At 35.4% G+C, this 13,982-nt stretch overlaps 1 protein-coding gene across 3 annotated transcripts in view; it reads left to right on the forward strand.

Moving 5' to 3' along the window:
* Positions 1-13,982, forward strand: part of LOC127790770 (kinesin-like protein KIN-7O) — a 37,821-nt gene that overhangs the window by 2,932 nt on the left and 20,907 nt on the right. For 2 of the 3 annotated variants that reach the window (XM_052320434.1, XM_052320436.1), the window contains exons 4-24: positions 160-273; positions 369-450; positions 845-912; positions 989-1,063; positions 1,195-1,340; positions 1,422-1,524; positions 3,335-3,415; positions 3,592-3,660; positions 3,780-3,839; positions 3,917-4,078; positions 8,986-9,042; positions 10,136-10,375; positions 10,476-10,541; positions 10,618-10,767; positions 10,870-10,974; positions 11,891-11,977; positions 12,102-12,251; positions 12,357-12,470; positions 12,555-12,641; positions 12,755-12,958; positions 13,036-13,224. In XM_052320434.1, the coding sequence (XP_052176394.1) occupies positions 160-273; positions 369-450; positions 845-912; positions 989-1,063; positions 1,195-1,340; positions 1,422-1,524; positions 3,335-3,415; positions 3,592-3,660; positions 3,780-3,839; positions 3,917-4,078; positions 8,986-9,042; positions 10,136-10,375; positions 10,476-10,541; positions 10,618-10,767; positions 10,870-10,974; positions 11,891-11,977; positions 12,102-12,251; positions 12,357-12,470; positions 12,555-12,641; positions 12,755-12,958; positions 13,036-13,224 (2,409 nt within the window). The remainder of the gene's footprint in view (positions 1-159; positions 274-368; positions 451-844; positions 913-988; positions 1,064-1,194; positions 1,341-1,421; positions 1,525-3,334; positions 3,416-3,591; positions 3,661-3,779; positions 3,840-3,916; positions 4,079-8,985; positions 9,043-10,135; positions 10,376-10,475; positions 10,542-10,617; positions 10,768-10,869; positions 10,975-11,890; positions 11,978-12,101; positions 12,252-12,356; positions 12,471-12,554; positions 12,642-12,754; positions 12,959-13,035; positions 13,225-13,982) is intronic. The other variant, XM_052320435.1, reaches the window with a different exon arrangement.

Here is a 13,982-nt window from a genome sequence, read left to right on the forward strand (position 1 = left end):
CTATAATGGACTTTCCATTTTACAACGTCTTCTATCGAGATACCAGTAAACTTGTTAATCTTTGTGTGATCACCATAGTATTACTATTTGTACCTAAAGAAGTGAGGTCGAAATAACTTCTGCATTGATTGTTTGCACTCATAATCTTAACATTCTTAGGATATGGACCGGGAGTTTCTTTTGAGAATGTCTTATATGGAGATATACAATGAGGAGATCAATGATTTATTAGCTCCCGAGCACCGAAAATTGCAGATTCATGAAAGCATTGAGGTAAGGCTTGCTATGGTTTAAGCTGTAATGATATTTGGATAAATATTCAAAAAGATATCCCGCTAAATACTTGGTGATTTCTTTCATATATGAAGCGGGGGATATTTGTTGCTGGTTTAAGAGAAGAAATTGTTGCCTCACCTGAGCAAGTCCTTGAACTTATGGAGTTTGGAGAATGTAAGCTTCTGTACATTTCTTTCTGTCAAGTTCTTATTAAGATAGTGTTTAAGGGCACTTCAGCACCTCTTCACCTCCACCCAAAAATGAAATACACCCAGAGTGCTATGAGGGGACCTTTTTTTTAGGGTGCCAACTGTAGCTAGACATGTTGGGTTTCTGTTCTTCTGGTAAAATTAATGTTTTCGTACTCGTGCAATTTTTTTCTGTTAATGTTACAGAAACTTCAGACATTATGCATGTTGATTTGCTTTTCTAACTATGGATTTTTTTCAGCCTTGTCAGTTTCTTTCATCAGGTTGTGCTAACTTCTAGATCTTACAGGTATAAGCAAATGATATTGGTTTAACATCTTTTCTTTTTTCCTCCCTCTCCTTTGAATATCACTTTACAGCTCACCGGCATATTGGGGAGACAAACATGAATATATACAGTAGTAGGTCGCATACAATATTCCGCATGGTAAAGTTACTATTCCTTATGTCCTCCTCACTTTTATTAATGTGCAATATTATCCCCCTTATTCTCTATTGCGTAGATAATTGAGAGTAGAGAGAGAAGTGAACATGAGGATGCAAGCAATTCTTGTGATGCAGTCCGTGTATCTGTTCTGGTATGTATTGTGCAACTCTACCTCTTCTCGCAATATAATTTAATAATTTTGGTGATCATCAATCATTTGGGTTGATATACACTTTTGTGCTCGTTTTCTCTTTCTTACTTTGATGTGGTATTTATTGCCAGAACTTAGTGGATCTTGCTGGTTCAGAGCGTGCTGCAAAGACTGGTGCAGAGGGTGTTCGCTTGAAAGAGGGTTCCCACATTAATAAGAGCTTGATGACCCTTGGAACTGTAATCAAGAAATTGAGTGAAGGTGCTGAGAGCCAAGGGTAGGTTCTGCACTAGTTTCAGAAAACTATTTTGTATTTGTTATCCTATTGCTGATATACATCAAACAATATCTGATGCAGGGGTCATGTTCCCTATCGAGACAGTAAACTTACACGCATTTTACAACCTGCATTAGGGGGAAATGCAAACACCGCAATCATATGCAATATCACCCTTGCTCAGGTGACACTTCGTAGACGACTGTACCATGATTCACTGAAATTCTTTCCTACCTAAGAAGGATGATGATTGTACAAATATGTGAATCCATGTTTACATGTGATATCAACTTGAAATTCTGAGTTTTTTTATTTTTATGTTTTCTTCTGTTTTTCATGCTCATTTCCTCAAAGATTTCTGACAGAAGAAATACTTTCATTTAATATCAATCGAAGGTTCTGGCTGTCCATATTCTATCAGTTATCAAAAGTGTTTTCACTCACTATCCCTTTTATTTGTCCTTTTCCCCTATTTTTTTTTTTTTTTTGTTAAAGTATTTTTTGCACTTGGAAGTTTTATCTCACGTGTTTTCCTCAAGATGTCTTGTCTTCATAGGGGGCAAGAAAAATATGTCATTTGGAAACCTTCCTGATGGTAAACCTCCTACCAGAATGCTTTTATTTTGGGTTTGAAAAATTAGTGATTTGTCATCTCGGGTTCCCATTTCTTCCTCTCCTTGGATAACAACATTTCTGTAAGTTAGTCTTGGGTCATTGATTCATTGACAAAGTGGGGAATCAAATTCAAACTAAGCCATTTGCTTTGTGATTGGTAGCTACAAACTCATGGTTTGATGTGTGAGGCTTACTTTTGGCCTAAATGAATGAACCATTATAAGCTTGCTTTGTCAAGTGGGACTTGAAAGTTGATTGGCAGAATTTTTGACGGCCAGCTGATTGATTTTTCTGAGGGTGTTCATGGTCCAACAGATTTTATGTGGTTCAAGGACACAATTCACCGCCGTATAATTTCAGGATTTACGTTTTTTTTTAAGAACTCTCTATTTCTTTCTATTTTACTGAAATGTAAAAGAAAAATTAATAAATTATTTTACCTAAATTTACTCATAGCTGTCTGCTATAGAAGTGAAATTATCATTCTCTTCCTTTCTTCACTGGTAAGGTCAAGAGCTTGTTCCTAAGCCTTTTATTCATGTTTATTATTGATATAATAGTTTCTCTCCTTGGTTTGTTTCTTTATTTTTGTGCGTGTGTAATATGGAAAAAAAAATGCTTCTTGCTTTTCCTTGCTTAAAATGGGCATTCATAGTGTTATAGGTTTGTGGGGGTTGGGGAAGTCTCATATCTCTAACATTGATGGTATGGATATCTTTCAATGCTTTACGCTAAAATAGTGCTTGAACAGTTTTACCAGCTTCCAGCTCCTTGCCTATAGTATTATTTGATGCAAAGTCTAACAAATGAGGCCATGTGACTGGGTGTTTGTTCAAAATTTAACATTGTTTATGTTGAATTATTAACCATCATCTCATCTAAAAGGTTAAGCTTTTAGATAGAGGGTTAATTTTATCTTTTAAACTATTATTTTATTATCAACACACCCCCTCACATGTGGCCAAGCTTCATTGATAACTGGTCCCACAATGTGCAACATTTTAAATAGTGGGTTGGAGGTGAGGTTTGAACTCAAGAGCTATGCCTTCTCTTATACCATGTTGAATTGTTAACCATCGTCTGATCTAAAAGCTAAGTTGTTAGATAGAGGGTCAAATTTATCTTTTATACTATTATTTTATTCTCAACAGTTGATTACTTGATTGTTTTTCCAGTTTACAATTACACAAGGATCCGAGTTTACCTAAAAGTGAGTTTATTGTTTGTTACCATGTCTGAATGGAAATATATACTGGCACCAAATTAGCTTACTTTTCAATTTTTCCTTGCTTTTGTGACTAGTTGATACGTACATGTTCTGATATGTGCTACTTATACATAGTTTTCTTCTACTTCCTGACCATGCTAATTTGATGCAGATTCATGCTGATGAGACTAAAAGTAGTCTCCAGTTTGCAAGTAGAGCATTGCGTGTGACAAACTGTGCTCATGTGAATGAGGTTATGCTATTGCAACAAAATTGTTCTCAATCATCTTTTTTGATTTTTTTGTTCCAAGATATTTTTTACTGGTTAGAACTATGCACATTTGAGATCAGGAATACGTTTTTCTTAGTATTAACTTGTCTTTCTCATTTACTTTGGAAATCTCAATGGGTTAAAAATTTTAATGGCAGATCTTGACAGATGCTGCTTTGCTAAAGCGTCAAAAGAAAGAGATTGAGGAGCTCAAGGCCAAACTGCAGGTAGCCATTGCTGATTTGAAAAAAAAGAAAGTGTGAAGATAATATATTATTATGTATGGTTTATCTTGTACCTGTACTTTTCAGTGTATCAACTGTTAAATCTGTCTCTTGTATCCAAGGGTTCACATTCAGAACATTTTGAAGAGGAGATTCTCAATCTACGGAATACATTATTACAGGTTTGTCTTTCAGTTTGTTGATTTTCCTTTGGAATAAAGAGTTGTATACCTTAAATGTTCTAATTCTTCCTTTATAGACTGAACTGGAGCGGGAGAGGATAGCTATGGAGTTGGAGGAGGAAAAGAAAGCCCAAGCTGAACGAGAAAAGAGACTGCAAGAACAAGCCAAGAAGATTGAGAATTTGAGTTCAATGGTGTTGTATTCAAATAGGGATGACAAATGCGATCAGCAGAAGAAGGCATGTAGTAGAAATCTTGTCAGCTTGTATTTCTCTTGATTTTTTTCCCCTCTCTATTTTGTTGTTCTTTTCTGAGTTACTAACTACAATATTGGGGGTGTTTGGCATTGAGGTGGGAGGTGGGTCGAGTTGTGTTTGAGCCTTAACTACAAAATTGAGTGTTTGGTAACACTACAAATTTCTCAACTCAACTCATTTGGATTGAGTTCAGATTGGCTAAACTCAACCTCACCAAAATGGTGAGGTTGAGGTGAGTTATAAAATTTTCCTTCAGTATACCCATTTTACCCTTTTAAAAGAACTAATACAAATTTTAATTTCCTTTATGTCCTATAAAAACCCTAACCAAATTTATTTCTTTTCTTTGTTTCTTTTGTTAAAATAAATATTTTTCATATTAATTAGATATTCTGTAATTATAAATTATAGACAAATTTATTAAAATATATTTTTTAAATAAGATAGTTTGCATAAGTAATCCTTTTTGTAATATACCAATAGTTGGTTATATGCCATTTTTAGTCATTTAACATAGCTTAACTCAACTTGATCAAATTATACAAAGATTTGTTAAAATATACTTTATATGTCATAATAAAATTTATATATTATTAGTTTATGCATATTTATATGTAATTATAATTTTTACATCCTTTTTAGTCATACCATTCTAATTCAATTCAACTTTAATCTTCTGTCAAACACTTTTATGTAATCAAACTCACCTCACCTTAACCCACTCACCTCACCTCAAGGCCAAATGGGGCCGTTGTGTTGTTCTCCATATGTTAATTTGCTGGATTATTATTATTTTTTTCTTATATTACATATTTTTGTCAATGGGTGAAAAGCCCACCAAGTTTAACATGATTATGTAAGAGTATGAAACTGAACAATGGTCTGTCCAGAGAAAGGAGTTCTAGGGCTTGGAATAGTTTTGTGTAGTCATTTTTGTTTTAGTTTTGTGCTAGGTTTGTGCCTTCTATTACCTACTCTTCCATTTGTCCATCTGTACATTTTAGAACATATTTTTATGGGCCTGTATTTGACAAGTCCATAATTGTTGGACATAGGCTCTACTTATTCTTTTTGCATCTTTATCACTAGCATATAATGACTCTTTTCCTACTTCAAATCTCAATCCTCATAGTAGTTGGAAGGTGATGTGGGATAGAAAGAAGGTGTAGAAACAAGGAGGAGGAGAGGGAAACCAGAGGCAGTAGAGGGAAAAGAAGTTGGGGGAAGGGAGAAGAAGAAGTAAAGGACTTGAAGAAGAAGAGGGAGACTCGAGAGAGAAGACGATCAGATGATTTTATTCAAACTCAGCCATGCCAATTGTTTATATCATCGATACCTACTTATAGACTAAAATCTTATCACAAGAGCTATAAAATTTTGGACAATGATTGTCCTCAAAGATGTTTCGAGGATGGGCACTGAGGGGTGTCATGACCCGAAGAATTAGGAGATAGTAGAAAGCAGTTGAGGTTTTATTTTACAGTCACAACTATTAGCAGAATCTGTTAATAATATAACAAAATAACTGCTTTAAATGCAAAAATTGCTGTAAATAACTACTGTAAATATCAAGTAATTGTTGTAAATAATTGTTGTGTATAGCCATGTATAAAGCTATGCATCTGGGATTATCAAGAAATTAATTGAAGTTCTCTCATTTTCTCTTTATCTATTCTCTGTTTCCTTTTGTTCTCTCTGTTTTCTCCCTAAATTCTCTCTTTTCTCTCTATTTCTTTCTTCTTTCTTGGTTGTCAACTAGAAATCCAAGATTCGAAGCCTAGGGTCTTGACAATTGGTATTAGAGTAGTTGGTTCTTGGATTGCTATTCTCAAAAAACTACATCTATAGGTTTTGGAGCTATAGTGGATAGTACTCGAATGAAACAATTGGAGGCGCAGGTCAACCGGGTTAACTCCCTGGTGACCAATTTGTAGACTCGAATGGAAGCATTAGAGTCTAGGGCAAGTAAGAATCAGGAAAGTATTCAATCTTTGGAAAACAAGCTGGATGCTTCGATGGAGGGTTTGGCCAAGAGGTTGGACGGAATCTTGCAGATGTTTTCCAAGATTCCATAGTTAAGCCTACTAGAGGATTTTCCGCCCAAGGAGAATGGGGATCCAATCTTGGAAGGTAATGGCTTAAATCTCAAACAAACTAGAGCTCCTGTAATAGAAGTTGAAAATATGCATGACAGGGAGTTTATGGCTGATAGGATGAATGATAGAAGGATGGAAAACAATTCAGTGAATAATTCCTATACTCATAGTGTTGTTCCTATGCTAAAATTGGAGATTCCTATGTTTGATTGCAAGAACCCTAGATGGTGGGTAAGGAGATGCCAGAAGTTTTTTCAGTTCTACAACATAGGAAAGTCTCAAAAGGTTAACCTGGCTTCAGCCTACTTGAACGATGCAACTGATGCATGGTTTCAAGGTTGGGTGAGGCTTAGAGAAGAATATGTTTGACAGGACTTTGTGGAAAAATTTTGCAACAGATTTGGGGACAAGAAAATGATTAATGTTATAGAAGAATTCAATAAGTTGAGATAGGTTGGAGCAATTTTGGAATATCAAACCAAGTTTTAAGAACTTAAATCACTAATGATCATTACCAACCCCTCTCTTTCGGAAGCATATTTTGATTTGAGTTCTATAAGTGGCCTTGGTGAAGAACTTAGGCTAACAGTGAAGATGCTACAACCTATAACAGTTAAGCAGGCAACAGAGAAGGCTTTCTATTGTAATTGACAGAAAAGGCCATATTCAAGAAGCATCTACAAGAACCAAGTTTCCCTTATTCAAGTACTTGTTCTATGGATCCATTTGCACCCGGATAACAAAACTTGGGAATTTCCGTCGAATCTCCTAGCTCAATTTCCTCGAGTTGCTTAGTTTCTTTGATTTTCTTTAGGACAAGAAAATTTTGAAGGAAAAGGAAATATCGTGACTCAAAGAATTAGGAGATAGTAGAATTGTAGAAAGCAACAATTGAAGTTTTATTTTACTGTTACAACTGTTAGCAGAATCTGTTAACAATATAACCAAATAACTGTTGTAAATACCAAAGCTGCTGTAAATAACTGCTGCAAATATCAAGTAATTGCCGTAAATAACTGTTATGGATAGCCATATATAAAGCTATGCCACTTAGATTCAGGATTATCAAGAAGTTAATTGAAGTTCTCTCATTTTCTCTCTATCTATTCTCTATTTCCCTCTGTTTTTTTCTTTGTTTGCTCCCTAAATTGTCTCTTTTATCTCTCTTTCTTTCTTTTTTCTCGATTGTCAACTAGTAATCCAGGATTTGAAACCTAGGGTCTTGACAAGGGGGTGAAATCCAACTTTTACCCTCCTTGTTTTTAAACATTATCTTAAAATTTAAGTTATTCAAACAAAATCTAAATTCTGACATAACTCAAAATTTCTTATCAGAAAGTCTAGGTGTCTATGAATGCTTCTGCTTTTGTTCAGTTGTGTTGAGTTTCAGGGACTTGTAGTTCTTTTTCTTTTTCTCATGTGTGGTTAACCAAATTGTTGGCAGAACAGAGTGGGGTCAGAGATTGGTAAACCTCAGCATTATAGGCCTTGGTGTTACATTGATGCCCGGACAGCTGAGATCAGCAGAATTTTAGGCTTGACTTTGATTACATGCCTCACTCTGGAAGAAGTTTAGAACTCGACTTAGCCCATAACACAGCTTTGCATATTGTCATCTCATGTTGTGTTCTGTGCCTTTCCATGATCATTCATTGCTCCTTTATGTTTTACAAAGAATTCAAGCTCTCACTGGTAGGTTTTAACTTTTAAATTCTCAATTTCCTTTCTAGCTTTGCTGTGATATCTCAGCTGTTGAAAGCCATTATCAGTTCAATCAGCTTTATATGGAAGCACTGGCAACACCTGGGGGCTTACACCTCTAGTTTCCGGTCAGAGAATGGACTAAAGCACTCAGTCTGCACTTAGATGTGATTGAAATGCGGAGAAGATGTTTTTTTCAGTAGTTAGTGTTGAATAGGGTGGATACTCTTGCTGGTCTCACACAATGACGTTTGTGAACCAAAAAAGAACATAGATTACTACAATGGTTTTCCTATTATTTGGAATCTGAAAAGCTATCTTTTCTTTTATGGCATGCAACTGGATTACCAATAATGTTCTTGTTGGAAACTTTTATATATATATATATATAAAACAAATCCTGGACAAGTTGTGGATGTGGTATATAACTTGATGTTGATATCTGAAATCATGTGAACAACGGGAAACTTTTATGGACGAGTGGGCATGAGCTGTTTGGTTGACAACTATTCAACTACTGCATTGGAGCATAACATTTCCTCCCGGAATTCAATGTCAAGTCAACTCACATCATGTTGTGAACAGGACAGGCAGGGTTGGGCTTCTTCCAAATTATTCTGTACTGAGTTTAGAAATTTGAGATTATGTTTGATATCATGTGGAGTTGGCCTTGATTCAAGAAATTTTATTTCTAGTTATTTTAAAAAATCATGTTTGGCTAGCCTGGATCATGTCCAACTCTAGATTTGAGCTTAGAGAATTTTAGAAGAGACTCCTTGTTTGTCGTCTTCTTTGAAGAAGTAGCCAAGTAGCTCTTAGAGGGTTCACATCTCCTCAAACCCTTACCTCATAGTTTATTTGATAGGTAAAGTGGCTTTCATTTGCTCATAACTGAATCTCTTAAAATTCATCCCATATCATCCATACCATGCTATTTGTTTTAAATTCTTTTTCTTGCACTTGTTCTCTTCTCTGTGCATACCTCTTTTATCTACTTAAACACACCCACATATAGGCGCACTCACACATGCCTGTGTATATTTCTTCATGACTTTCAATCTCTCTGTTGCCCAATTTTTCTGGCTGCTGCAGGGGAAGAGGCGAGATACTTGGTGCTTTGGTAATCTTTCAAGGGAGACTCTTGGGAAGGTGAGTGGTTACTGGCTACAAGCAGCTGCATGATAAAATGTACACATAAATGGTTCCAATCCAAGAAGTTATTCACTGGGCAGAATGACAATGATCATGAAATATCCTCTTTTTACTAATTCATCGCTGGTAATGAGGTTAAGAATAAATACTGAGTTGACTGTCAAGTAAATGGGTTTTATTGTGTTCATCTGAAGATGTTTTAAACGTGCTCAAGCAGCAGACTCATTTTCTTAAGTTGACACTAAGTGCAGGAAATACATTAAGCACAAATTGGCTGATGGCTGGGATGCGAGCAATTTGTTTATTGTTGATGACAATGAGAATGACATGTATTGTGGACATTCGATTCTTGTCATATTATTTCTATTTTATTTCCTCTTGGTTCTTATATGGGAAAGGTTTTGGATATATTGAATTAAATTCTGTAGAGATTATAACTTTGGTGGGACAAAAAGTAATAAGGTGGCCCAAAATGCTTGTTTGTATGATTGATTAATTTGACTGTCCGTTTCTCCAATATACATTCAAAGAATGTTGTGAATCAATTAAGTCTACAGTATCACAAATGAGATAATGAGGAAACTTGATGGCATGTAATATTATAGAAGAGTGCGAACTGCTTTCTCTTTGCTGTATTATTATATTTTCTTCTTTACTTCAGATGAGTCAGAGTTGGGAGTAGCTTCCTTCTAAATTGATTTCTGCACCATAGCATGTGGTTTACTGAAGCTTGATGATTGAAAGAGATCATTTTTACCTGACCTCTTTTTGGGGCTTTGTTGGGAGTTGGGTTAAAATCTCATCATAATATGCTTCGCTGCCTCTACGCCTTACTTCAATATTGACTTGTAAGGATTCAGTTTCAACCATGTTTACATTTAGAACTTTCTGGTTGCAGTCAAATTTCTAGCATGAACATATACAATCATTTATATATTTTTAAATTTTATCTTAGTCAGGCTGCTCTTGAATTACTTTTTAGCATAAGTATATAAGCTGTACCTAAAACATGAATACTTTTTATCTTCAATTAAAAAGTATCCAATATTTTGGTGCGTACTGCATAGAATCTAATGTTCATGCCCTGTAGTTGAATTCAGAAGTTCATGCAAAGGCATCTGCTCTGAAACCCGAGAGATCAAAATGTTATGTGGGACCACTTCTTCCTTTTGAAGAACTAGTAAATGAAGAAGGCACGAATAACTCTTTCGCTCTAGAGGAAGAGTGTAGCAATAACAGAGATGAGAGGTGTGTGCTTCCAGATCCACGCACTTTATTACATGTTACTAGCAGGAAAAAAGCACCGGTCAGGAAGAAAAGCTCACTTGTTGTATGTAGCATTTCTTTTTTCCTCTTTATTTTCTTGTTCATCATTGTTCCCTTGGTTTCCTTGTTTCAATTTTGTTACCTAGTAATTGTTTCTCTGGTAGGAGAGCAATGAGTTAGAAGACTTTCAAGCAGACTATGAAGATTTGTTTCTAAAATTTGAAGCTCAGGTCATAGTCTTGTTGCTTGTGTTCTTGTAAATGATTACATGCTGTAGAATCTCACGATTCTGATTCTTGCTGGCAGAGGACTATGAGCGAGATACAAATTGATTACTTAACAAGAAAGTTGACTGAGACCGATTTATATCCTAATCAAAGTACTGTTCCTGGTTATGTAAGCAAAAGTTTGAGGGAGGCAGAGGCTATTCTTGTTATCAAGCAACTCCAGGAAAAGGTTCTCAATCTTTGATTTATATAACAAACTCTTTGATTCTGTTATTCTATGAACTTTTGTATACTTGGTTTGGCACTATTTCATTTTATGCCTGTTCTGCAGATTAATTTGTTAGAGATGGAGAAATCTTCAAGCCAGCAAAATTTGGATAGTGTTGTTGAGTTAGCAACAGAGCAAAACATATGTGCCATGGAGAAGTATGAGAAGGTAATAGTGCATTGCTTGTTCAGCTTGTGGCTGTACTATGTTAGCACAAAATCACAGTAATTTTTGGCTTCCAACTGCTTTCAACTGTTGAATATATGCTTGGCTAATTGAAAAGGAGCTTTGACCAATCGTGAATTGGATTATGATGCACTACTTCTGCACTTGATGGTCTGATCCCATTTCTTAATTCAAGTATGAAAGATTTTGTCTTATCATTCTTTCAGTTGTATTATTTATTAAGCTATATTTATAGTCTTATTTATTTATTTATTTATGTGTTATTTTTGTTTTCTTTATACCTTTATTTTCTTTTTTTGTGTGTGTGAGTGGTGGTTAGGGTGGGGTGGGTTGACTTTCTTTCTCGTCAGTTTTTGCAAATTGTGTTCCTATAGTTTCTGAAAAAAAGTTTTAAATCATCAAAGATTTATTTTTATTAAATTGATAATGTCTTGAAAGGGAAGTGAAACTATTGAATTGTCAATCTGGTTTCTTTTGTTTTCCTGATATTTTTCCAGTTAAAATTATGCTTATTTTTTTAATTTAATTTTCTTTAGGAGTAGGCATTTTGATAGGAGCATGTCTGCGTATATTTTGTAGCATTTCCTCTGCCAACAGGTGAATAAAGGCTACTGTGCAATTTGTTCTCTCTTGCTCCACCTCTTCCACTCTGATCTTGTTCATTTATTCATTTCCTTGCTGTCAACAGTGATCGTGCTCAGTTTCTGTGCTTCAGGTTTTCTTTTTGGAAGATTCACTTGATTCTCACCTTTCTCAATTTGTGACTTTTTTATTGCCTGCTTCACATTTTCATGTGGCAAGTTTCATGTTCATTGCAAGCATTCTGAGGTTTGCTGTATCTGCAATTGGTTGGGCTTATTGTTCTTTCTGTTTCTTAGTGGTGTTATTTTTCTTGCAGCTTTATAGAGAGCTTTTAAATGCAGAGGAGGACGCTAAAATTGCTTGCAAACAGCTTGCATCAGTGGAATCTATTAAAACAACTGATGTAGCATCCTTTTCTTTTTAAACATTTTTTTTATGGTTCTCGCGTGTTCATCATATAAGATGTCATCATATTAATTCCATCCTGGTTGAGTATGTGAAACTTATCTTGTTCTACCTTAATTTAGATGGCTGATTTTGACTTCATGACAAAGCTAATAATGGAAGTTGAAGAAATAACATTGGAAGTACAAAGCTCAAGAAATCTAGCTGACAGTGTCTCCTTAGTTGTTGATGATGCTTTGCAGAGTTTTTCTTCTGTTCTGAACCTATTCTTTGTGGGTGATCCTTCTTGGTCACTAATGAAATCCTTTTACTCAATTTGTGTAGTTATTATTCCATTTATTTGTATAGTCTCATTTTTAGATGATTTTAAGATGCAGGACTTTAAGTCTTTGGCATGCCAGTACTTGATTCAACTAAAATCTCTTGTTAGTAACCACGAGAAATTGCATCTTTGCATGCAGCAGAAAGTTGGTGAACTTGAGAATGAGAAGGTGCAGCTGTCTACCCTGTGATATCTGTGATTATTATCGCATAAGAAATTCTAATGAGTTTTTATTCTGGATGGTTGATTGCAGTTTGTTTTGCACAATCAATCTGTAGATCTTCAGAATCAGATAGAAGGACTAAGACAAAATGTTCAAAGTTCTGCTAAGGCATTAACTGTATGTTACTTGTCTAAGAAAGAATGTTATTTTCATGTCTATTATACTTTTTTGTCTGTCTTTGACATGCTCACATTTTTTTTTTGTTAATGACATGCTCACATTTATTATAGGAACTTTCTGAACAGCATGATGTAGCAAAGTCCGAGCTCCTTTCCCAAATTCAAACTCTTGATAAGGAAATATCATGTTTATCATCTTCATCCCTGGCTAGAGAGAAGGAGAATATGAGAAAAGATCTTGAGAAAACAAAAGCAAAGTTGAGAGAGACTGAATCCAAGCTTAAGAATGCCCTCCAGGAGAAAACTAAACTCGAGGTTTTAATAGCTTCTGCCTTGATTTTATGTGGCACTTATCTTAAAATTTCTTGGTTGACATTTTAACCAAAATTTAGGGTGAGAAAGCGTGTGCAGAGAGAGAAATAAAGAAACTTCATAGCCAAAAAGCTCTTATTCAACGAGATATCACCAAACGCGAGTCACTTGTTGGGAGGAGATGCGATGTGGTTGCTGACCGGGGTTCAAATTTATTTGATCCAAAAAGGGCAAAGGGTCTTGCTGTTTCCTGTGACCAGACATTTCAGGTGATAAAGAAGTGGGCTTCGGTTAGACATTCAGAAATAAATTATTTTTAAAAGTCCTCTTAAAATTCTCTGTTGTAGAGGCAAAGTGGTATGGAGAAACAGCTCCTAGTTTTCATGGGTACTTATCTCCAGAAAGCAAAAGCTATTATGCTTAAATTGTGTGGTGGGAGTCACATGTTTGGTTCTGTAAAGTGGTCTAAAATATGCCTATGGCCTATGGTTTTGTGCATATGTGCTAGCTGAGGAAAGCAAGTGTATTGGATGTGTTATGCTATTTAAAGCTTGTGGATTTCATTTTAAACAGCTTCTGCTGCATGTGTAATTATAGATGTACAATTCACCGTCTGCTGTGTTAACATCAACATCATTTATTTGCTGTGAGTGTTGCTTCGCCTGGATTTTTCTTCATATGGTGGTGAAGAATGTGGAGGTTTAAATATGCATGAAGTCTTACTTATAGATTATGTCATGTGTCTGATGGATCTTGCACATGGAAAATCTATGAAATCTGCAGCATGTTAAACAAAGAATAGAAGTGATCTAATGGACTCTAGGTTTGAACATTTAGACAGAGGATGGCCATGTTATTCAGCAGCTCAGGCTTTTGGGTGGGTGATGTAGTGTATTAGGACATAAATATATTTTAAAAAAAAGTTGTCCCTAGTGCATGAGGCTCCCTGCTCTGTGTGGGTTGGCAGAGAGTCATTGTGGTTTTATAGCTTGGTCACTGGAATCTCAACACCCAGATTAGGGCTTAG

Source organism: Diospyros lotus, chromosome 14, assembly GCF_014633365.1.
Source record: "Diospyros lotus cultivar Yz01 chromosome 14, ASM1463336v1, whole genome shotgun sequence".
NCBI lineage: Eukaryota > Viridiplantae > Streptophyta > Magnoliopsida > Ericales > Ebenaceae > Diospyros > Diospyros lotus.